At 42.3% G+C, this 26074-nt stretch overlaps 1 protein-coding gene across 1 annotated transcript in view; it reads left to right on the forward strand.

The window, feature by feature from the left end:
- Positions 1-26074, forward strand: part of postna (periostin, osteoblast specific factor a) — a 71532-nt gene that overhangs the window by 14523 nt on the left and 30935 nt on the right. The window contains exons 4-11 of the mRNA XM_053644613.1: positions 596-753; positions 974-1138; positions 1763-1909; positions 8828-8972; positions 11360-11572; positions 17874-18008; positions 24106-24254; positions 25780-25916. Of these exons, the coding sequence (XP_053500588.1) occupies positions 596-753; positions 974-1138; positions 1763-1909; positions 8828-8972; positions 11360-11572; positions 17874-18008; positions 24106-24254; positions 25780-25916 (1249 nt within the window). The remainder of the gene's footprint in view (positions 1-595; positions 754-973; positions 1139-1762; positions 1910-8827; positions 8973-11359; positions 11573-17873; positions 18009-24105; positions 24255-25779; positions 25917-26074) is intronic.

Consider the following 26074-nt stretch of genomic DNA (forward strand, 5'->3'; position numbering starts at 1 on the left):
CTGTATTCCTGCCTCATGCCCAGTGTTCCTGGGCTCCCAATTCACCACAACCCTGACCAAAATAAAGCAGTTACTGAAGATAAATGAATGAAAGAATGTTTGTTTGCACACAATCCCAAGATTTTGTGAAGAGTTAGGAAATTGATATAATTAAATATTTGGTATATAATTAATATTTCTGAAGGGAATTGAGCTTACAATTTAATATCAGGTTATTTCAGAGCAGAAATGCAGAAATCAATAAACTACTGCATCAAAATTTATAATAATAGAGTAATACAAGAGAGATAACAACCCTGTACATAATGATTGTGAACAAACCTGCAGGATGGAGAATTACATAAAATCAGTAAAAGATTTATGTACAAATCTTTTAAGAGTAGATTCAGAACATTAGAAGGTCAGTTAGTTGGTTGAATGATTAACATTAACTCTATGAATACAGAAGTGATTGAATAAATAAAAACAAACAAACAAACAAATAAATAAAACCAAGCCAATTTTAACAATTGTATTACAAAAAGTATAATGTAGAGAGTGGAATTGCTTTGAATGATATATTTTTCTCCTTCTATCATTTTACCTTGATCTGCAGCTGTCCCTATTGACAACATCTATAGCACATTGGGTCTGCTGAAATTGGATATCACACAGCAGTATTCTGACCTGTCCAAGATCAGAGAAGAGATTGATGGAGCTGGCTCCTATACCATGTTTGCTCCTAGCAATGATGCCTGGGAACAATTAGATGTTGTATGTATTAAAAGCAGATAGTTTTCATCTTGTAGTAATTTTCTATTAATTTACTTTACACACACACATACATACACATTTTTGTCTTATTAAATGTACAGTTGTCAATAATCAACAATCATTTACTTTTATATTTCAGTCAGCTGTATTCTAGTACATTTTTACTCTGTTAATGTTAACCTTGATAATATTGACGAAGTGTATTTTTTCTGTTATGCAGACTGCTAGAAATGCCCTTGTGAACAATGCAAAAACAGAATTGTACAACACTTTGCGCTACCACATGGTCAACAAACGCTTCCTTACCAAAGACCTGAAGAATGACATGACCCTGCAGTCAATGTACAACAAACAGGGACTGCACATAAACCACTATTCTAATGGAGTATGTATCAAAATAAACACCATGCAGTGAGCACAATATATATGTGTAAGAAAGTCCATTTGTTGATGGAGCTGAAGAAAAATCTGTTGTTTCAAAGTGAATGCTATTTTACCAGTTATGAATATTAATGCAGCCTTTTACTCATGCTTATTATGCAGTAACACATTTTTAAAACCCTGAGACATAATTTGTTGTTTGGGAAAAGCTTGCATGATTTAAAATGTTCTGTTGCATATCCATTATTATATTGCATATCCATTATCCATTAACACTTCACATCATGATTTTTTTTTTTATACAAACGGGAACCCAAGCAGCCTTCTAATACACAAAATTGTCGTTGTGTCTAATATTTGTTATAGTTCTATACTCTGTGTGGTATGCACACTGTAATTATCATATTATACATTGTATAGGAGTATATATTGTATCTATCTGTATTTATCTTTATTTTCTCATTTTTCTATTTATAAATATACTTGTTAGATTATTCTTAGAAATATTTTAAAAATATTTTTTATTTTATTTTTTTTTTATAAGTTTTTTATAATTGAAAAAGATCAAAGACCATTTTGGTCAGGATTGTTCAGCATGTTTGTCTGATTATTGTTATGTGTTCTGCAGGTTGTAACAGTTAACTGTGCCAGGATCATTCTTGCCAACCAGGTGTCCACAAATGGAGCAGTACACGTAATTGACCGTGTCATCAGTGCAGTAGGAAACAGCATCAGGGATGTCATTCAAAGCAATGAGGAACTTAGCTTATTGCATGTATGTGTTGTGGCATACACTATCATTGCACATTTGTTTTTTTTAAATACATTTTTAACATTCACTTCTAAGTCATTACAATTTTTTGTTTTTGAATGTAATAATTTGTAGAATTCCAAAATATTTTAAATTGTGGGTATATATTCAAAAATGACAAACAATGCAAAAGCAAAAGAAAGCATCTTTTGTCCTAATGGATGCACACTTTTGCACTCGTGTATATACAGCGCTGCGAAAAAGTATTAGCCCCATCCTGATTTCTTGTTTTTGTGTATATCTCATACTAAGTACTCTAGTTTTAGATCTTCAAACAAAATACAACATAAAACAAAGGCACCCTGAGTAAACACACAATAGTTCTTTTAAATTGAAACAAAAAAAGTTATCCAACACCTATCACCAATGTAAAAAAAAAATAATTGCCCCCCTAAACTTAAAATCTGTTTGTGCCACCTTTAGTAGCAATAACTGCAACCAAACACTTCTGATAACTGGAGATCAGTCTTTTTTCTATCACTTACTTCTAGGACTATGACTTATTCCTGTGGTTTGGATCATTGTCTTGCTACATAATCCAGTTGAACTCGAGTTTCAATTTACAGACTGAAGACCGGACATTCTCCTTTAGGATTTTCTGGTAGATAGCAGAATTCATGTTTCCCTCCATTACTGCAAGTTGCCAGGCACTAAAGCAGCATCCCCACACCATTACACGTCCACCATAATGCTTGACCATATGTATGATGTTGTTTTTGTGGAATTCTGTGTTTGGTTTACATCAGATGTAAAAGGACCTTTGTCTTCCAAACAGTTCAATTTGAAGTTGTCGTTGGATCTTTTGTGACTTCCTGGATGAATAATTGCTGTGATCTTGAAGGAATTTTGGAAGTTCGGCCACGTCTGGGTAGGTTAACTACTGTGCTGAGTTTTCCATTTGGAGATAATAGCTCTTACTGGTTCTTTGGCATCCCAGAGCCTTTGAAATAGCTTTGTAACCCTTCCCAGACTGATGTATTTTAATCATCATCTTCTTCATGATTTCTGGAATTTCTTGCAATTTTGGCGTAATGTATTACTAGGTAAGACCTGATTGAACAGGGTTTTGATTGATCAGGGTTTGCAGTAATCAAACCTAGTTGTGTCGAGTCCAGTTGAACACCATTATGGATGCAGCTTCATAGATTTAGGGAATTAGAAACTACGGGGGCAAATAAATGTTCACACAGGCCCTGTTGGTGTTGGATAATTTTTTGCTTCAATAAATCACATTATCACTTAGAAACGGTATTTTTTGTTTACTCAGGGTGCCTTTGTTTAATCTTAGATTTTGTTTTAATTTCTGAAACAATTTAGTATGGGATATACACAAAAAATAAGAAATCAGGGTGGGGCAAATACTTTTTTGCACCACTGTACATAGTGCATGGTGAATAAGATAATGTTTAGGTTTATTAAGGTAATGACCAAGATATACCACATGCAGGTGCATCTAAAAAAATATAGATTCATTAAAAAAATTAATTGTTTCCGTAATTCCAATAATTTAATTAAAAATGGAACTTTCATATATTCTAAATTCATTACACATAAAGTGTAATATTTCTCATGGAAATCAAAAATCCAGTGTCTCAAAATATTAGAATAAAATTTATAATACAGAAATGTTAACCTGAAAAGAGCTCTAATCAGCTAATTAACTCAAAACACCTTTAAAGGTTTACTGAGCCTTTAATCTCCCAGTCTGGTTCAGTACACACAACCACAATGATGGGGAAGATGAAAGTAAATTTTGCATTTCAATTGGAAATCAAGGTCCCAGAGTCTGGAGGAAGAGTGGAAAGGCACAGAATCCAAGTTGCTTGAAGTCCAGTGTGAAGTTTCTACAGCCAGTGATAATTTGGGGTGCCAGGTCATCTGCTGGTGTTGGTCCACTGTGTTTTCTCAAGCCGAGAGTCAATGCAACGTCTACTCTGAGATTTTAGAGCACTTCATGCTTCCATCTGCTGCCAAGCTTTATGGAGATGCTGATTTCCTTTTCCAGCAGGACTTGGCACCTGCCCACAGTGCCAAAACTACTAGTAACTGGTTTGCTGATCATGGTATTACTGTACTTGATTGGCCAGCCAACTCGCCTGACCTGAACCCCATAGAGAATCTGTAGGCTACTGTCAAGAGGAAAATGAGAGACATCAGACCCAACAATACAGACGAGCTGAAGGTTGCTATCAAAGCAACCTGGGCTTCCATAACACCTCAGCAGTGCCACAGGCTGATTGCCTCCATGGCAACACCGCGTGTGTGTTCAGAGAGCAGAGGCCTCGTCTGGATCCGAGTCGTCTGGAAGAGAGGAGGGGAAAAAAAAGAACAAACACACACACAGTGAGAGAGAGAGAGAGAGCGATTAGTAAATACCAAAGTCAAACTATTGACGAGTATTGGGAGAAGCGATGCGCACATGTCACAATACACACAGATACTTCTCTCTGAACAAACGGAAGAGTGGCCTCTTATACTCTTCCCTCATCTGCTGGATGGTGGATTTTTTCTGATCGGCGCACCAATCACTGGCTGGAGGTGTGTCGGTGGCTCCGCCCCACCGTCACGTGCTTTCTGGTTGCTGTAGGTTTTGACGTGGGGCTGTCCCTTCCGTGCCCACGCGGTAGTCGGGGAAGGAGCGATTTTAATACCTTGCGCAGCCATTTGCATTCCCGTGGTGGGCCCCCGCCCGGTGCTGGACCTGGAACGAGAAATCTTGCAAGGCCAAGAACCACCAGGTTACCCTGGCGTTGGTGTCCTTGGCCATCCACTGGAGTGGGGCATGGTCAGTCACTAGGACAAAGTGCTGACCGGCCAGGTAGTACCGTAGTTCTTCAATGGCCCATTTGATGGCTAGGGCCTCTCTCTCCACGGCCGCATATCTTACACTTTTTGGGGTTGGCGGTCAGCCCGGCCTTCCGGAGCTCCTTCAGGATTTCCTCCAGGTGGAACAGGTGGTCCGACCAGGTGGATCAGTGAATGAGCACATCATCTAGGTAGGCGGCTGTGAAGGCGTGATGGGGTCGCAGGACAATGTCCATTAGCCGCTGGAATGTCGCGGGCGCTCCGTGCAACCCAAAGGGGAGGACCCGGTATTGCCAGTGGCCATTCGCCATGCTGAAGGCCATCTTTGGTCTCGCCTCTGGGGCTAGGGCGACTTGCCAGTATTCCTTGGTCAGGTCCAGGGTGGATATGAAGCGGGCCCTCCCCAGCCGCTCCACTAGGTCATCCTCTAGGTCGTCGGAGGGGATAGTTGTCAAATTCCGAAACCTGGTTCAGCTTCCGGAAGTCATTGCATGGCCGCATGCTTCCGTCGGGCTTTGGTACGACCACGATGGGGCTGGACCAGGGGCTATTGGACTGTTCAATGATGTTATCTCGCATCATCCGGCCAACTTCCTCCTCTATAGCCTGGCGGCGGGCTTCCGGGACCCGATAGGGCCGCTGCCTCACCACCACTCCCGGTGGGGTCTTGATTTCATGGTGTACCAGCTGGGTCGTTCCTGGGGAAGTAGAAAATACATCAGTGAACTGCCCTACTAGCTTTGATAATTCCTGCCTTTGCCTGGGAGTGAGGTCTTCACCCAGCTGGACCAAGGTACCTTCCTCCTGGCCTGTCTCTATGATTGTGAACGCCGACACCACTGGGGCTGGCTCTACCCATTTCTTTAGCAGGTTTATGTGTTAGATTTGTGTGTCTGCTCGCTTACTGGATGCACTCCCGGATGGCAAAGAGGACGTAGGGCAGGAGGAGGTCCCAATTCCTCCCTTCTTCATTCATCACCCTCCGTAACATCTGTTTTAGGGTCTGATTAAACCTCTCGACAAGCCTGTCGGTCTAGGGGTGGTAGATGGATGCCTTTAGGTGTTTTACCTGCAACAGCCGAGACAGATCAGACATTAGCTTAGGGACAAAGGGCGTACTTTGGTCAGTCAGGATGTCCTTGGGTATCCCCACCCAGCTGAAGAGGAGAGCAGCTCTTTTGCAATATTGCGGGAGGTGGCTTTGCAGAGGGGTACCGCCGCGGAGTATCAGGTGGCATAGTCCAGGATGACGAGTATGTACTCATGACCCCGGGCGGATTTGGGAAGTGGCCCCACGAGGTCCATGCCGACCCGCTCGAAGGGAATGCCTATGATGGGCAGAGGGATGAGAGGCACCGGCGGGGGCCTCCATGGGGCAGTACGCTGGCACTGCGGGCATTGCTGACAGAAGCCCCGGACCTCTGTGTCCATTCCTGACCAAACAAAGAGATCCCTCAGTTTTTCCAGGGTGTTTCACGCCTCCAAGTGGCCGCCGAGTGGATGGGTGTGGGCCAGGTGCATCAGTGTTTGGGTTTTTGACTTGGGAACTACGAGGAGATCCACCTGCTCCCCTTGGCAGCAGGCCCATTGGTAGAGGAGGCCACCCCGGACGAGGAAGTAGGAGGAGGGAAGCCTCAGGTTAGAGTCCTGGTCGATTCCCTCTATCCCTCGCACCTGGGCCCAGTGGGTGTTTCAGGCGGTCGTCCTCCTTGTGCTCCTGTCCAAAATTCCCCTGCCGGTTCACCTGGTGAAATACAGATGATGATGGGTTAGAGTGTGTGTGTGGCTTACCTTCTGCGGTGGCGTCCCCGTCGTCCTGTGCCAAGTAGGCCTGCCGGGCTCGGCTCTCCTTCATGCGCTGAGGTGTCTTGCCGGATCCTAGCGCTGGGCCGGTCGGGAACCCTGGCCAGTCTCTTCCGAGGAGCAGGGGCACCGGGAGATTGGGAATAACGCCAACTTGGAGGGGCCAGACCCCAGCTTTACTCCGGATCTGGACCTCGGCCGCAGGGACTTCCCGGGTATCCCCATGGATGCAGGTTACGGTGATGGCCCCGCTCCGGCCGAGTTGTTTGGGAAGGATCGTCGGTCGGGTGAGGGTCACGGTGCTCCCGGTGTCCAGCAGGGCGGTGACCAGGTTTCCCTCGACCCACACCATCAGGGTAGGGGCTTTTGGTGGGTGCGGCGAATGGAGGGTGCACCCCGCCAACCACGGCTTTCAGACCTTCTTGGTTGGCCCTAGTTCTGGCTCTGTGGGCAAGGGTTCATCCATGGGTGTCTCATAAACAGGTGAACTCCGGAGGGTCCTCCAGGTGCCTGGACAGCGCTGGTGGTCGGGCCAGTGGGGCAAGACCCCTAGGGCCTGGGTGCGGGTTCGCCGTTCTTCCTGGCCGAGTTCTAGGGTGGTCAACGCGTGCTCCATGGCGGTTAGGAGCTCCTGGGGCGTCTCTGGCGCATGCACACCCACAACCTGGTGCTCCGTTGGTGGTAAAGCCCTTAGGAACCGGTCCATGGCCACTTTTTCAGCCACCTCGGTGGCGGTGTGTATGTCCAGCTGGAGTCACCTCTTGGTTGTGCGGATGAGGGTGTTCAGCTGTCCGCGTGGTCTGGCCCCCGGCCGATAAGCCCATCAGTGGAACTCCGCCGCGGCCTGGTGGAGAGTTCGCCCACACCACACCAGGACTCCCTTTTTCATTTCTCCGTAATCAGCTGCTTCCTTCGGCGTGAGGGCGTAATAGGCCATGCGCGCCTCCCCCGAGAGCAGCGGGCCGAGGATGTGGGGCCAATCGTCGTGGTCCCACTCTTCGCGGCAGGCAATACCTTCAAAGGTCGCAAAGTAGGCCTCGAGATCTTCCTCGGGGGTTAGAGGGGGAAGCAGGCGGCGGACCTTCGCGGCCCGGATCCGGGAGAGGCGTGGCTGCGGTGGGAGTCGCTGTCCTCAGGGCCACTAGCTCCTCAGTTGCGGCTTGTAGGCTTTGGGCAAGCTGCTGCGTGACGGTCTGTTGCTGGATGCTGACCTCCAGAAGGCGTTGTAGCGGGATCCATGTTTCCCAATGACCGTAAGTGGGATGGGAAGAATAGAGGAAGAGGGAAAAAAAAAAGGTGGAAAAAAAAGAAGAAAAAATCTCCCCCTCCTTTTTTTTTTTTTTTTCAGGTGGGCGGGTCTGTGCTCATGCCCGCATCCTCCACCAGTGTAGGGAAAAAGCCCATGAGGGGCGGAGCACAGACACACAGGAGGTCGTTTGTCAGGTGGTCAGGGAAGTTTGCTTTTATTTTCTTTCCTTTTTCTTTTAGGGTTGAGGAGGTGTGTGTGTGTGTGAGTGTGTGTGTGGCTGGCGTTGCTGAGTTCTTGGGGGGTCGTAGCGGAGCTTCCCGGAAGCGTGAGGGCTTTCTCGTGCCGTCAGGCAATGCCGCGTGTGTGTTCAGAGAGCAGGGGCCTCGTCTGGATTCGAGTTGTCTGGAAGAGAGGAGGGGAAAAAAAAGAACAAACACACAGAGAAAGAGAGAGAGAGAGAGAGAGAGAGAGATTAGTAAATGCCAAAGTCAAACTAATGACGAGTATTGGGAGAAGCGACGACAACATGTCACAAGAGATACTTCTCTCCGAACGAGCCTTTTATACTCTTCCCTTGCCGGCTGTCGGTCCGTCGCGACACCATCTAACTCTTAATTGAATTATGCTGAAATTGTTGAATAGTGTTTAAGACATGCTGTATGCTAGATAAGATAAATAGGATGTAACTTTAAAAATGAGACAATGCATCGTAAAAAGAGTTACAAGTTTTTCCTTGCTATTAACTGTGTTCTAGAACACATTCATCTAATCTGAATAAACCAAAACTCACCGTGCAATTTTTATTCCTTCTGTCTCTGTAATCTAGGGTTTTGTTGATGAATTATAAAATTTAAATATGCATAAAGAATATATTAATTAAAGCAGTTCACAATAAGTAAAATGAAATATAATTAATGCATTTAAAATAAAATAAAATAAAAAACTGTGAAGTTGAAATTTAATAGTCATAGTAATAGTACTAATTAGTACATGGTACTAGTACTATAGTTCTTCTGTCTGTGCAGGAAGCCGCTAATGTGGAATCGAGCTTATTAGAAAGACTCGGCAAACCAGGACACTATACTCTCTTTGCTCCAACCAACAAGGCCTTGGAGCAGTTGGACAATGCCGTCCTTGAAAGGATCCTAAATGACAAGACCATGCTTCAAGGTAAGACCTTGGCATATTGGCAAATATAGACATTAACACCTGGTAATTACCAATACAGCTACACTTTTAAAGTTCTCTCTAGGATTGAGTCAGGGTTTCCTACAGTAGACACTCCATCACTGTTAAGGTATGTACGGCAAATAAAGGCACTTTAGGATAACTGTTTTTTTGCTGTTATTCCTTGACAGTCTCTGAAGGTTTACGTCTCCTGTTTCAAATGACTTGAATGCAGACCACTGAAAGCCATGTTAGATTTTCAGACAGTGGACAAACAGCAGCTCTAACCACAGTCTCTAGGTTGTCCAAAGTCAAGACATTCTGATGCCATTCTCTGTTCCTGGCAGGAAATGCCTAAACAGTGTTGTCACTTGATAAACAATGACTTTTTTTGTGGGTTGCTATCCAAAATGTGTATACATTTCTAGGACCACCAGAAATTTGAATGAAAGAGTAAATCCAACAACTGCTAAAGATATTATGAGAATGAAACAATAATAAACATTAAAAATATAAGAGAAGTAGGAATGTAAAAATAAGTCTAAGTACAATTAATTATTTAGAATATATTATTGAATTATTTGATTTTAGAAAAGGAGAGCAGCATGGTGGTACAGTAGGTAGTGTTGCCGACTTACAGCTCCTGGGTTCGAACCTGAGCTCAGGTTACTATTCTGTTTAGAGTTTCACATGTTCACATGGGTTTCCTCCAGGTTCTCCAATTTCCTCCCACTGTCCAAAAACATGCATCTAGGCAGTTTGGCTATGCTAAATTACCTTTAGGTGTGAATATCTATGTGAATGGTGCCCTGCGATAGACTGTAGTCTCATCCAAATGAATTATCTTGCCTCGCATCCAGTGTTACCAGTACCGGTTCTGAACATATATGATGATGAATTAAAAAAAGTAAATGATTTGTGGTTATGCCCAGGTTTTTCCACTGAAAACATACTAAAAACTTACAGCAGAATCACTTTGAGTTGTTATATTTTCATTTCATTTGTTTAGGATCCATTTCAGCATTATAATCATAATGTATTTATTTATTTATTTGTGTAAACATGAGATAGAAATGTCATTGAACATTGAACTAGTTTTTCATTGTTATTTTCAATGTGCCTATTGTTTGCTTTCTTTCTGTTATGAAAGCAAAATTACATTCTATATATTGTGTATTGTGAAAAGGTTTTCAAAATCTATATGTTATGTTATTTTGGCCATACAACCCACTCCTAAAGAGGAATTATTATGAAATAGGTTTAAGTGTATTTTTACAGCCTGTCTTTATAAAAAAAAAATGTTTATGTGTTAAGATTAATCTCGTTGTATTGTCACAAAAGTTGATGTGAACTTTTAGCAATGTTTCAATGATAAGAATGTTAAACCATGATGAAAGTTCACCTGCCAATTGAAGAGACAGGAATGAGTGGTGAGGGAATTGTCTTCATTATTTTAGAGCTAGAGCCTTTGTCCAATTCCTGGCCAAATCAACTAGATGCTTAGTCATCAAGAGAGATGACAGCTACACACTCCATCAGCTTGGAAAAGAATGAAACAGTGCTAGACTTCTTTGATACTGTACTGTTCTGGGTAAAATATCAAGCCTGTTTTATGGAACAGCATGAATGGAGTTCATTCAACAGTGCAGGTAGGTGAGTGTACAGATAAATACAAGCATACAGAGATGTTGGATAGGACTTTCCACCCACCCACACACACACACACACACACACACACACACACACATACACACACACACACACACACACACACACACATATAGAGTGCATAAACAGACAGTGAGAATTAGCAGAGCAGGCTGAATTCCTGGGAAAGTGATAATGTGCATACAGTAGTTTCTTGCAAAGTCCAGACAGTGTCAGCACAGGAAGGACAGAGTGGGAGTTCACCGGAGTACACCAGGCTTTGTGCACTTTGCAGAGCTTCCTGGGAAATTATCTACCATGGGAATGACATATAATCCAAAGCCATTTTCACTCAATAGTGAGAACAGTAACGAGCATTCTCAATTTATACCCTTTCTCTGATGCGAGCAGGATTTAGGCACTATAGAGTGTTTGGATATGAGGTCGTCTGAGGTAATTGTTGCAATGATGGAAGTCCCCTTATGTGCCCAGAATATTTTTTTACTTCTTAAACTGAGTTCATCTGGGTTTTATTGGCAAATTTAGTATTGGGCAGGTACACCCACATTTTTTTCAGAAGAATTGCCAGGCTGTTGTGTTTATTAACTGGTGCCAAAGAAGAGAGAGAGAAACTGAACTGATATGCTTTTATTCCGGAAAAAAATACCCTTGGTGAATAATTAATAGCCAGGATGTTTTCATGTCTTTAAAGTGCATTTTCTGTATTTGTATTTTTTCTCTAGCTTTTCTAAAGTATCACCTTCTGAGCTCAGTCCAGTGCTCAGAAGCCATTATGGCTGGAACTGCATATGAGACCCTGGAGGGCAGTGTAATTGAGATTGGCTGCGATGGAGACAGCCTCACCATCAATGGTATTAAAATGGTACTGAAGAAGGACATCATCACCAGCAATGGAGTTATTCACCTCATTGACCAAGTGCTCATGCCTGACTCAGGTTAGTGTTCCACCTCTTATCATTATACAAGTCTTATCTAATCTGCATCTGTGTACATGTAACTGCACCCAAACAAGTTCTAACCATTTAAAATGTAAATTAAAATCAAACCTGTCAGTCACATGTTCCAATATTTTAATCACATGAAAAATTGATGAGTTCAAACAAAAGCTGCAGTGTTTTTAGTTGTTTAACACATCTAGACTTAGACTTCCTTTATTAATCCTCAAGGAAAAATTAAGGTATTACAGCAACAAAAACAGAAAAACAAAAACAAAACCTCAAGACAAAAATAGACAATACAATCGATCAATAAACACAATCCTCTGAATATTATCAATAACAAAATACCATGCAATTACCTAATTAGCACAATAACTCATACCATCAAACAATGCCACTCAATCCCTTAAACCAAGCAAACCATTCTAATATTTAAAAGAGACATTACAGTAAATAACTAAAAATAATACAAATTTATAAAAATAAACAGCGCCTGTTCATGTCTCTACAGAAGTACAAATACACATATACACATGCTATACATACCCATATACATCCCTATGCATATACATACATACACAGGTATATACATATATACCCATGGACATACATATACATGCACACCTAAATACACACATACACACATATATCCATATAAATACATACGCATATACATATCCACACTATTCTGCATATACTTCAAATAAGGGTTGTCTTCTTACACCGAGGAGGACGCAACCTCGTGCTAAATGTACTCTCCTGTGCACCAACGATACTATTAAAAGGGTGAGCAGTTCCATGCAAAATGACAGAGAGTTTGGACAGCATTCTCCTCTCTATCACCACCTCCAGTGGGTCAAGACTAGTCCCCAAAACAGAGCAGGCTTTCTTTATCAGTTCATTCAGTCTGTTTACGTCACCGATCCTGGTTCCACTTACCCAGCACACAACAGCATAGAAAAGTACTGCCGCCACAACAGACTCATAAAAGGAACGGAGCATTTCCCACTGAACTCCAAAAGATGTCAGCCTCCTCAAAAAATAGAGATGGCTCTGGCCTTTTTTGTATATCATCTCAGTGTTAGTGGCCCAGCTCAATTTATTGTCCAAGTGCACTCCCAAATATGTTTAGGTAGTGACTATCTGAATCTCTGCACCATTAATTCTGATAGGAGACACTGCATGTTTAGATCTCCTAAAATCAATCACCATCTCCTTAATTTTGTTTGTGTTAAGCTGGAGTTGGTTCTTCTTGCACCAGCCCACAAAGCTTTCTACCAGGCTCCTATATGTCTCTTCCTTTCCTTCACTTATACATCCCATGACCACAGAGTCGTCTGAAAAGTTCTGAAGATGGCATGCCCCAGTATCAAACTTAAAGTCAGAGGTGTGAAAAGTAAAAAAGAAAGGTGCCAAACCAGTCCCCTGTGGCACATCCACATTACTGACTGTCCATTCTGATCTACAGGTTTGTAGGTGCATATAATGTGATCTTTCTGTCAGGTATTCCATGATCCATGTTACAATAGAGGCATCAGCGTGAGCTGATATGAACTTATCTCAGCGTAAACCTGGCTGGATGGAATTAAAAGCACTTGAGAAATCAAAGAACATTCATCACACTGTTCTCCCAGCTTTATCCAGACGTGAATAAGCCTTATGTAAGAGATAAACGATGGCGTCCTCCACTCCTACATGCGTGTAAAATATAGGGTGCTGTCCTATAAGTAAGATGAGTGGTGTCATTTGGGTGGTTACTGGACCAGAGGCCAAGGGTTGACCATCCAGGGCAGTGACAGGCAGAGGGTGTGAAAGGGCCTCCAGGGGCAATTCCAGAATCCATCATACTTCCAACCATAGATCTAAGGTAAGGAAGAACTATCTTCTCTAGTGTCTTCATCAGATGTGACGTCAGTGCCACTGGTCTAAAATCATTCAGTTCCTTACAGATCCCATTTTTGGGCACTGGCACCAAACAAGATGTCTTCCAGAGAACAGGTACCTCCCCCATATTCAAGCTCACATTAAACATCTGTGCCACAACTTCACTTATCTGTTCCGCACATACTTTCAATAGACCCTTGGGCTAATTCCATCAGGGCTGGCTGCTTTTCCCACATTAATCCTATTAAATTCGTTCACTATCTGGTCAGATGTAATATACAGGCCACCAGGAGAGTGGGGATTAGGTGGATGGATGAAGCAAGACAGAGCTATAGAAGATATGCCTGCTGAGGGAGAAGAAGAAGAGAGTTGACTGTCAGGCACCAATACCTGACTGAACCGATTAAAGAACATATTCTGCTCATTAGCTCTGTCCAAACTCTGTTCTAATTGTTGGGTACTTGATGGCTTATATCCAGAAATCCTCCTCATTCCACTCCACACTTCTCTCATGTTGTTGTTCTGAAGCTTGTCCTCTAAATTCCTTCTGTATGACACCTTACCATCCCTCAGTTTCACCTTCAGGACCCTCTGCACTTTTCTCTGAGCCTCCTTATCACCCGCTTTAAAGGCTCGCTCCTTCTCATTAAGCAGTGCCTTAAGTTGACTGGTGACCCATGATTTGTTGTTTGGAAAACAGCATACAGTCTTTGTTGGTGTAACACTGTCCACACAGAAGTTATATATCTAGTGAGACAATAGGTGAGCGCATTAATATCATCACCGTTCATATCGCATAGAACATTCCAGTCTGTATTTTCAAAACAGTCCATTAAAGCATCACTCCCCTCCATAGTTCATTTCCTCACTGTTCTTGTCACAACTGGCTGTTACTGGACAAGTGGTTTATACATACATAACAAATGCACCATGTTGTTATCGGATTTACACAACTGAGGAAGAGGGGTGGCCCTATAAGCTTCACTTTGATTTGCATATAGTAAATCCAAAGTTTTATAATCTCTGGTTGGGCAAGTCACAAACCATATTGAACTTTCCTTTACTTTTACACTATCTGTTGTTACCCAGATAAGGATGGGTTCCCTTCTGTCTGGTTCCTCTCAAGGTTTCTTCCTTTTAACATCTTAGGGAGTTTTTCCTTGCCACCGTTGCCACCAGCTTGCTCAATTGGGATAAATTCACACATTTAAAATCTGTATCCATGTTTATATATTTCTGTAGAGCTGCTTTGAGACAATGACCATTGTAAAAAGCACTATACATATAAATTGAGTTGGCTAAAAGTTGGTAAAACCGTCTCAAGTGAAACATGGTTAAAATCTCTAGTTATTAAAATAAATGCCTGTGGATACTGAGTCTGTAAATCAGCAACATGGTCATGAATAACATCACACACTAAATCTGCGTTAGCTGAAGGGGGAACATATACAGCAGAAGCAATCACATGTGAGAATTCCCTGGGTATATAGTATGGGCACAGGACTACTGTTAGCAGTTCAATGTACATTGTGCAGAGCTGTTTTTTGACAGTGATGTGTCCTGGATTGCACCATTTATTGTTCACATAAATTTCCAACCTCCTCCACTCTTACCAGTTTCTTTAGGTTTGAGGTCTGTCCACACCATCTGAAAGCCCTCAATGTACACATTCGAGTCCAGGATAAGACCATACAGCCATGTCTCCGTAAAACACATGATACTGCATTCGTGATATTCCCGCTGACTCTTCAACTCGTCAGTTCCTCCGACTTGTTTGTAATATATCTTACATTGCCAGTAATAACTGAAGGCAAAGTGGGCTTAAACTTTCTTTGTCACTTCCGCCACCTCTTCCCTGCTCTGAGGCCTCTTGCACCTTTCTTTAGCACACCAGGGATTTCCACTCTTCATCTACACATCGCACAAGATTTCCGCAACGCAAGCAACTGCTCTCTAGTATAAACAAGTCAGTAGATGCCCTGCGATTCATTGTCCATTAACTCAATCCGCATAATATTTGACATAGTTTTCACTCTTCTTCTCCTAAAAATATATAAAAACACATAAAACAAAACAAAAACATAAAAGCTAGGCATAAAACAAACAGAGCTGCCGCAACAGGCTGCCGCATAAACACACCGCCCTCTACCTACAGTGGCAAGAAAAAGTATGTAAACCTTTTGTAATTTCATGGTTTTCTGCATAAATTTGTCATAAAATGTGATCTGATCTTCATCTAAGTCAAGGGTATTGACAAATATGGTGTGCCTAAAATAAAAACACAAAATAAATTCTGATCCCTCATGTCTTTATTGAACACACTCATTCAACATTCAAAATGGCAGTGGAAAAAAGTAAGTGAACCCTTAGAATTAATAAATGGTTGACCCCCCGTTGGCAACAATAACGTCAACCAGGCACTTCCTGTAGCTGTGGATCAGACCTGCACATCGTTCAGGAGGAATTTTATCCCATTCTTCCTGGCAGAACTGCTTCAGCTCTGTCATATTCTTTGGACGTCTCATGTGTATGGCTCTCTTCAAGTCATTCCAAAGCATCTCTATTGGGTTGAGGTCTGGGCTCTGACTTGGCCCCTCCAAAAGGCAGATTTTGTTTTTCTGAAGCCATTCTGTTGTGGACTTGCTCCGGTGTTTTGGGTCGTTGTCCTGTTGCATCACCCAACTTCTACACAGTTTCAGCTGACGTACAGACATTCTCACATTATCCTGAAGAATTGTCTGATATACTTGGGAATTCATCTTCAGCTCAATGATTACAAGCTGGCCAGGCCCTGATGCAGCAAAGCAGTCCCAAATCATGATGTTTCCTCCACCATACTTTACGGTTAGGATGATGTTTTCATGATGATATGCCATGCCCTTTCTACGCCAGATGTAGTGCTGTGTGGTTTTTCCAAATAGTTCAATCTTAGTTTCATCAGTCCACAAAACATTTTGCCAATACCGCTGTGTAGTGTCCATGTGCTCTTTTGCAAACTTCAGGCATGCAGCAATGTTCTTTTTAGTAAGCAGTGGCTTCCTTCGTGGTGTCCTGCCATAGATACCCTGCTTTTTCAATGTTTTACATATTGTAGACTCATGAACAGAGATGTTAGCCAGTTCCAATGATGCCTTCAAATCTTTGGCTGTCATTTGGGGTTGTTTCTTTACCTCATTGATGAGTCTTGTGCTCTTGGTGTCATTTTGACTGGGCTCCCACTTCTTGGTAGAATAGCAACAGTCCCAAAGTGTCTCCATTTGTAAAATGTTTGCCTAACTGTTTCTAAAGTCTTTGAAGTCACTTTGTAACCCTTGCCAGCTTTATGTAAATCAACAATTCTTGATTGTAGATCTTCTGAAAGCTCTTTTTGGCGAGGCATGGCTCACATAAGCGTGTGCTTATGTCAAAAGTTTGAGGGGATTTTATCAGTCAAAGTAGCTGTAGTCTACACCTCCAAACTCATTTTCTTAACGAGACTCCAGGTGTGCTAAAACCTGACTCCAATTAGCTTTTTTCAGGTTATTAACTCAAGGGTTCACATACTTTTTCAACAAGCACTAGGAGGTTTTTTTTGGTTGTTCTCAATAAAGACATGAAAGATCAGAATTTTTTAAAAATTATTATTTTAGACACATTATATTTGTCAATATCCTTGACTTAGATGAAGATCAGATCACATTTTATGGCAAATTTATGCAGAAAACCATGAAATTCCAAAAGGTTCACATACTTTTTCTTGCCACTGTATGATCTAATTGTAAATATCAGGAAATGAAATCTGAAATTCTGATCTATCACCATTCCAATACTTTCAAAGGGCATGGTAGATAGAATACCTTATTGTTTTGTCACAATGGTACAAGGCACATCAAATTACAAAGACATACTTTATCAGACAGTAAGTAAAGACTAAAAAAAGTACTTTTAGTCTGCCTTTTTTTACTGTCTGCATCATGTTTTTTCCCCCTTCACGCTGACTAGTGTATGTGCCCTGTAGTACAAATAGGACATGGGCAGTGGTAGCTCAGTGGTAAAATCCTAGCACTGCCAAGCTGCCACTGCTGGGCACTTGAGCAAGGCCCTTAACCCTTAACTGCTAAGTTGCTCTGGATACAGGTGTCTGCCAAATGCCATAAATGTAAATGAAGTCATATTTTTGATTCATATCAAAGACTAGTCCTTTTCTATACAGGCTTTCAGGTGAAAATGACCTGAACAATCTCTGTGGTACAATATATAAATATATTTCAACATGCTCAAACTTTATTAAAAGAAACAATGACATATGTCATATGCTACAGGCATAGTCTGATGAAGTGCTGCTGATGAAGTGGTGTTGTCCTGACTCTCTCTCTCTCTCTCTCCCTCTCTCCCTCTCTCTCTATATATTTTTTTCCTCTCTCTCCAACTAAAGCTAAGCAGGTGATTGAACTGGTAGGTGATTCTCAGAGAATGTTTGGTGACATGGTGTCAGAGATGGGCCTGTCTGCAGCCATGACGCCTGAGACTGAGTACACACTCCTCGCCCCTCTCAATGGTGTCTTCACCAGTGCGTTCACCACACCACAGTAACTGGCCTCTAAATAAGACAAAGAGAAAACAGCATACTTTTTGAGATAATGTCAAAATCAGACAGGATTCAGACAAGTCCAGTACCAAGGGGACTACTATCAAGTAATGATATGTATTTTTCAAGAATGCATTGAAAATGTATATAAGTTATATATTAATATTGTATATAAGTAAAATAGGCCAGTTTTATTAGCTGATATAAGAAATCATTTAATATATTTTTAAAATATTTGCAAACAAAATTCTTCATTTTCCAAAGTTGCTGTGATGACATATATTTTATTTATATAGTACCCTGTGAATGTTGCGTACACACAAATACCAGCAAGTACCTTTGTTGGCAGTGATTTCTCCAGTAATTTATATATAATGGCTGGGTTTTAAGATGCAGATAGGTGACAAATGAAAGAAAATAGCAGTATTTTTGTTATGGTGTGGGGGCATTATGCTGGCATGGGTTGTGTCCACTTGTCCCCTTAGAAGGAAGTCATGACAAAATTATTCTGACTTATACCACAGCACTGTTGAATTCTTGATTCTGATTGGCTGACAGATGTTCTGATGTGTGTAATTATTTTTTAGTAAATGCATAGCAAAAGTAGTTCCAGTCAGGTGACTGCACTACAGTTCCATATCACTTTGCCAAGTTAACTGAAATAATGGAAAAGTTAGGCTACTGTCCACCACAGCACACAGATCTAACAACAAACAAAATGACAGAAAACTATAATTTTCCAGAAATATGTAAGGAATAATTGATGACAGACCATTGAATTATTAGAAAAATAATGCGCACCCAAGGTGGTAGACCAAGAAAAATGAAAGTGAGTGCGAGAGAACACGTGTGAAAAGTGATTGAACAAGTATCAATATTTATTTATTTATTCGTTGTATTTTCTACAGTAATAAAAAGCAAAAAACCCTGTGAACAACTAGGCTTATCGATATTTATTTATTTGTTCTAATTTTATATTATCAGCATGAAGCGAAAAAAACATGCTCTCTCTCTCTCTCTCTCTCTCTCTCTCTCTCCAATAACTGCATATCAATGGCTCAAGCCGCCGTTAATAGATCTAAAATGACATTTTGGAATTAGCAACGGAGGCTTGTGATGGGATGTGTAATAAGAGGTGTGGTAATCTTGAGGTGTGGTAATTGTGGTATAAGCAGAGTAATTGACTCTGGTCCTTTGAATTATTAGAAAATAATGCACACACAAGGTGTAAGCATTACCACCTCGGGTGTACATTATTTTCTAATAATTCAATGGCCTGTCTTCAATTATTAGCACTACCTTCCAAGACTTATGTAAAAATAAAAGGACCAATAGAGGGACAAAAACCAGGGAGCTTAAGCATGGCACTCAATATATTCTACACACTACACTATCAGGGAATATGCAGAACGGCACAGAAAGCATGCACATGAAGTCTCGGCTTGTAATCTCACTTTCCACGGCGGGACGGAGACCATTCCCATGCTGGCTTTGAAACTGATCAAGAAAACAAGCTGCTGAGATGAGGGAGAGACTCATGCTTGTCTCGGCTTGCTGAGTGATTCAATGTGGAGAATCTCTCGCTGAATCGGGGTAAATAAGCCCTTTTTTAAACAAATGCTTTAGTAACAAAGTCCTCTAATCCTGAACCTCAATAAAAAAATAATTTTGAAACTAAGATCTTTATCTGATCTCTAGCTTGTGAAACTTCTACCTCTCAGAGAAATTACCGGTCCGATACATGGCAGAGACTTGTATCCGCACACCGACTACCAAAACTCAGGGATTTAAGTAGTGGCATGCACATGTGCTGTGCATTGGCGTTGATTACCTGCATGTGCCTGCGGCACTATAAAAGCTCATGCAGGTGGCCACGGATTTGCCTGGGAAGGCACCTGCGACGTTACAGTACCCCTCCCCCTAAGAAAAACTCCTGATATTCCCAGGCCCGCAGTCTGGTCCGTGTGGAAGTCTCTTATGAGCTCCGTGTCCAAGATGTTTCTTGCAGGTAGCCAAGAGTCCTCTTCTGGAACTTACCCCTACCAGTCGTCAAGGTACTGGGTGCCCCTCCTACGGCGATGAGAATCCAGAATTCGCCACATTGTAAAGGGGCGGGGCTGGCTTGGGAGAGACCGCCAAGTGGCTGCAGAGGACCGGTTTGAGACTGGAGACATGAAATGTGGGGTTGATCTTCATGGAGCGGGGGAGCTCTACATGATACGCCACAGGGCTTACCCTTTTGACAGTCTTAAATGGGCCAATGTAATGGGTTGCCAATTTTTTAGATTCTACCCACAGTGGAAGATCTTTCATGGCCAGCCACACCCACTGGCCAGGGTAGAATGTGGGGGCCATGCACCTCTTGCGGTTTGTTGCGTGGGTGCTCCTTTGGCCAGCCGCTTGTAGGACTGTTCTAGCCTTCTACCAGGCCCTATGACAGCAGTGGACCAACTGCTCAGCTGTGGGGACTCCCATCTCTGCCTCCTGCTCAGCAAACATGCGTGGAGGGTAGGTGAACAATGAATGTTACCCCCATTCCCTGGGACACCTGTAGGCCTGTGATAATGTCGAGGGATGTGGTGAAGCAGACCTTGTGGACAGGTTTGAGGCTCTTTATTGCGGGCGCAGGTATGACAGGCCTCAACATAGGCTCAGACATCCTTGTCCATTGAGGGCCACCAACACCAGTAGCGCAAGAACTCTAGGGTCCAAATGGAGCCGGAATGCCCAGCAAAAGGTGAGGTGTGGCCCCAATTGAGGACCTGCAGCCACACACTGCATGGGATGTAGAGTCAGCCTGGTGGGGCCCCACCCGGATCTGGTGCACCCGGCGGACTGCTTCATCCAGCCCCAGAGCATGATGCGCTGTGGGGCGGGATCCTCAGATGGGGATTTTACTGTCGGGAAAATGCCAGCTTGAGGTTTTTCGTCCTGGATTTAAACAATAAAATGAAGTCAAACCGGGCAAAAAGCAAGGACCACCTGGTTTGCCGTGGGTTCAACCTCTTGGCCTGCTGGATGTAGGTAAGATTCTTGTGGTCAATGAGGATGAGGAATATATGCTTGGCTCCCTCCAATCAATACCTCCACTTCTCTAAGGCCAGCTTGATGGCCAGGAGCTCACAGTACCCTACATCAGAGTTCCTCTCTGGCACTGTTATCCAGTGAGAAAAGTATGTGCAGGGGTGTAGATCTTCTTTGGGCCCTGAATGTTGGGATAAGATGGCACCCACCCCAGTGTTGGAGGCATCGACCTTCACAATGAAATGGACTTCAGCATTTGGCATCTGAAGCACAGGAGCTTAGGTCAACCTCCCCTTTAGAGCCTCAAAGGCCTACTGTGCCTCAGTAGTCCACATAAATTTGCCCTGGAACTTCTTAGTGAGGGCACAGAGTGAGGCAGCCAGGGAACTGAAATTCTTCACAAATCGCTGGAAAAAGTTTGTGAAGCCCAAGAACCACTGGACCACCCAGACCAACGTGGGTCGAGGCCACTCCTTGACCAGTTTGGTCTTGTCTGGGTCCATACTCAGCCCCCACGAGACACAATAAAGCCCAAGAATGAGATAGTGGTGACATGAAACTGTGACTTCTCTAGCTTTATGTATAGGTGGCTCTGTAGGAGAGTTGATTACCTCAATTATGAAATGCTGGAAGACTGTGGGGTCATTCGTTAGGCCAAAGGGCATTAGATGATTTTTGTAATGCCCAGAGGGCATAATAAACACAGTTTTCCACTCATCCCCTGCCCTTATACGAACAAGATCATACTCGCTGCGCAGATCCAACGTAGAAAATATTTTGGCTTGTTGTAGTCGGTCGAATGCAGAGTTCATCAAGGGCAGGAGGTGTCAGTCCTTCTGTGTCAGTGCATTTAAGCCATGAAAATCAATGCAGGGGCACAGACCTCCATCTTTCTTCTTAACAAAGAAGAAGTTTGTGCCTGCCAGTGAGGTGGATGGCCAGATAAACCACAGAGACAAAGCCTCTTGGATGTAATCACCCATGGCTTTGTACTTTGGGGGGGATTAATTGGCCCCTAGGTGGAGCTGCACCAGGGACAAGATAATGGCACTGTCAAATGGCCTATGTGGCAGTAGTGTCTAGGCCTTTTGTTCAGAAAACACCTCTTGGAGGTCCCAATAGTCCTGTGATACACCCGATAGGTCTGCTTTTTCCTCCATGGTTGGAGTAAGATTGTATCTGCCCCTGAGGCAACTCTGGGGGCATTGGGATGCCCACACTGAACTTGAACCAGTAGAGCAATCTATACGGGGGTTGTGCTGCCAAAACCAAGGACAAAGTGTAGTTCAGGAATGCATGTGGCACATAGAGTGACATGTTCTCTGTGCCACACTATACGCAAAATGACTGGTGTCATTTAGGTGGTTATGGGTCCGGAGGCCAAGGGTTGACCATCCAGGGCAGTGACAGGCAGAGGATGTGAAAGGGCCTCCAGGGGCAATTCCAGACTGTGAGCTATGCCCTCATCAATAAAGTTGCCTGCAGCCCCAGAATCAATGAACACCCGGAGGTCTGTCTGCTTGCCCTCACCCCAGAATAGGATGGCCGATAGAAAGAGTCCAGAGGTGTGAGGGAGTGCCTGTAGGGCCAACCCAGAGCCCTCTATCTGCGTGGGCCCAAGCCTTTTAACTCTTTGGATGGGCAGGCCGCCTGGGGTTGCTCCGAAAACCCTGCGGCCCGAGACATGGTCTACGGCGGAAAGATCGGTGGATAAACCTTTCCTGCCATGACAGGTCAGTGGCATGCAACTGCATGGGCTCAGACCGGGTCTTGAATGGCTCTTGACCCTCCAAGAGAGCTAAAGGTGCTTGCCTGTACATATGCTCGGGATGGACTGCCCTACTCAGCTGGCGTTCTAACCGCCGCTCTCATAAGCGGTTGTCCAAGTGGATGGCCAGGCTGTACAGGGCTTCCAGGTCCTTGGGAGGATCTTGAGCAGCCAGCTCATCTTTCAATTCCTCTGAGAGACCCTGCACATATGCCGCCTGGACGGCTTGATGGCTCCAGCCAGAGCTAGCTGCCACAGTTCGAAATTCAAGGGTAAAATCGGCTACGGAGTGAGTGCCCAGGCTAGAGCTTTGCTGGTTAATGGGGAGCTTTGCTGGTTAATAGTGGAGCTTTGCCGATTCATTGAGGAGAAGCTCTTGCTGAATCGGGGTAAATAAGCCCCTTGTTTTTAAAACAAATGCTTTAGTAAAGAAGTCCTCTAATCCTGAACCTCACTAACCTTTTTTTTTTTTAACTAAGATCTTTCTCTGATCTCTAGCTTGTGAGGTGTCTACCTCTCAGAGAAATTACCGCTCCGATACATGCCACAGACTTTATGTCTACATATCGACTACCAAAACTCAGGGGTTTAGGTAGTGGCATGCACATGTGCCGTGCATTGGCATTGATTACCTGCACATGCTTGTGGCACTATAAAAGCCCATGCAGGTGGCCACAGATATGCCTGAGAAGGCACCCGCGATGTTACACTATCCTGATGTGAATGGTCTCATCCAGATTTGAATGCTTTGATGAGTATGAAAATGATAGAAGTTATATGCTGTGGCCTTCATAATCACCAGATCTCAACCTAATTAAACATCCATGAGAGATTTAGGACCATGGTGTTTATTGCTCCAGTACAATTCCAAAGATATATACCGTCTACGCATTTAAGCTGTTCTGATGGCTTGTGGTGGCACTTCATGTTGTTTTTCCTTTGTCACCCATAAGTACAATACTTACAAAAGTCTTGAATAATTACAGTACTTTATTGTATTTCTTTTTTTTTTTCCACAAGGAAAACATGCTAAACTTTGCAGGTAATGAAAGCTGAATCTCCCACAATGCACTTTTGTTTTTAAGAACATTTGATTATTACATATTGATTATTTGAAATAAAATTATTTCTCAAATAAAATTTAAGAAAATTCTATTAGATTTTCATGATAAAACAAGCACAAGCAGGTAGTAAGCGCCGATCTTTGTACTCCATTTGTACATAACAACTAATAATGAGTACTGACACTATTTAATGCAGTGTTTTGGTGATCTGTATTTGTTTTAGATGAAATAATGGCTTTGGACCAGCATCTGCTGAAGATCATTCTTGAAAACCACATTCTGAAGCTCAAGGTCACCCTGAATGACTTTTATAATGGACAACTACTGGAGACCCTGGGAGGGAAGCTGGTTAGAGTCTTTGTTTATCGCACGGTTAGTGTCTCTAAACGAATGTGTTAAAGAATGTGGAAAAAAAAGAAACAGCAGGGTGTCTGTGAGTCCTTAAAATGTCTTAAATTCTTTAATATAAAAATAAGGCCTTAATTAGCATTAAAATGTCTTAAATTCCTGTTTCAAAGGTCTTAAAAATGCAACCGAACCGACACCGTAAAGAAGATTTAGATTTTATTTTCGGTCATTGTTTCTGAAAGGCATGTGACTGTGTTGCACTCAGAGTGTATGGGGCTCATCAGTGTTTTAGAGCGGCTCGGTTCACGGTAACTGCCGCTCCAAACCAACTTCATCTCTGTCTGTGCTGTGAGTTTGAGTCGCATATAACATTCATTTAGACACAACACGCGCCAGATTCACTTTGGTTTTACGTTAGCGTAAAATCTCAAATCTCAAACATTTTTTACAGAGGTTTACAGCATTTCATCTGATTGATAATGAGAAGTGAAATTTAAGAATCTGTTGCCAACTAATAGGAGGTATTCCTGCAGTTTTCTGCCAAAATAAATAAAAGCCACAAGGTCTAGCACATAAAAGTTAATTAAGCCAGAAATATATTGTTATATTACTATTTGTACCCCAAATAAATTTATTATTATTATTATTATTATTATTATTATTATTATTATTATTATTATTATTATGACAAAGTATTATTCAGTGCAATAGTAATGTTACAAAATAGCAAAGGTTTATATATATATATATATATATATATATATATATATATATATATATATATATATTCTTCTTTACAAAAATGTACGTAGGTTTATAACACTTATTACATTACCCTGGCATTAAATTACAAATAAAACTGCGGCAAGGGGATTTTTAATACAGCTGCTGAGGGAGTGATGGTAAATTTGACATCTTTTTCTCTTCTGACTGCCGCAATCCATCTCTTTCTATTTTTTCCCTCTTTTGGATAGTCATGGGAAGGAAATACAGTTTTGTTTTTTTTCTTTCACTGTTGGAGCAAATGGTAAAGCAAAAAGGATATTTGCTGCAATCTTCCATATACCTACAGAAAGTATATAAGTTGACCCTGCTATAGTTTACTTAAACCCAGAAATGGATGCATATGCATGAACACAATCCATTATAGCTATTGTATCATGTAGCATGATTGAAGTGACATGCAGATCTTAAAATTTTTTGGAAATGTCTTGAATATGGTAGTAAATTTGAAGTGCTGATACCTGCAGATACCCTAAACAGGCAGTATCTGTACATCATTACAAAGAATGAAGGACAGTGGATGCTGGTTGGCAGGCACAAAAAACTTTGATTCCTTTAAGTACTAAATTTGTGGTGTTTAATTTAACTCCACACCCTCCATAAAACTGCCTTCCTTTGTTTTTTCCTTCTCGTATTATTTTGCCAAACTTGCTGAAAATGGTCCATTATGCCTGCCAGCATCTTGCTAGTTGTTTAACTTTAGCTGTCACTTCATTAGCTATGCCCAGAGCATGTATGATTGATGCTTTACTTTTTTGTGTGCTAGGCTGTCTGTATTGAGAATGCCTGCATGATCCGAGGCAGTAAAGAAGGAAGCAACGGTGCTCTTCATTTAATGCGGTCATTAATCCGATTGCCAGAAAAGACCATGTTTGAGTTGCTGAAGGCCGATGGCCGCTTCACGTGAGTTTACACCAATATACCATTATTTATTTCCAGAAATATAACACATACAGTAATTACTGAAAAAGTGGTATCATGCGTTATATGTGCTGAATGAAAAGTTACTTTTGAAAAAATAATAAACAAATAAAAAAAGCCAGGTGGCAGTTTCAGTGGTG

The sequence above is a fragment of the Ictalurus furcatus genome, chromosome 16, assembly GCF_023375685.1.
Source record: "Ictalurus furcatus strain D&B chromosome 16, Billie_1.0, whole genome shotgun sequence".
NCBI lineage: Eukaryota > Metazoa > Chordata > Actinopteri > Siluriformes > Ictaluridae > Ictalurus > Ictalurus furcatus.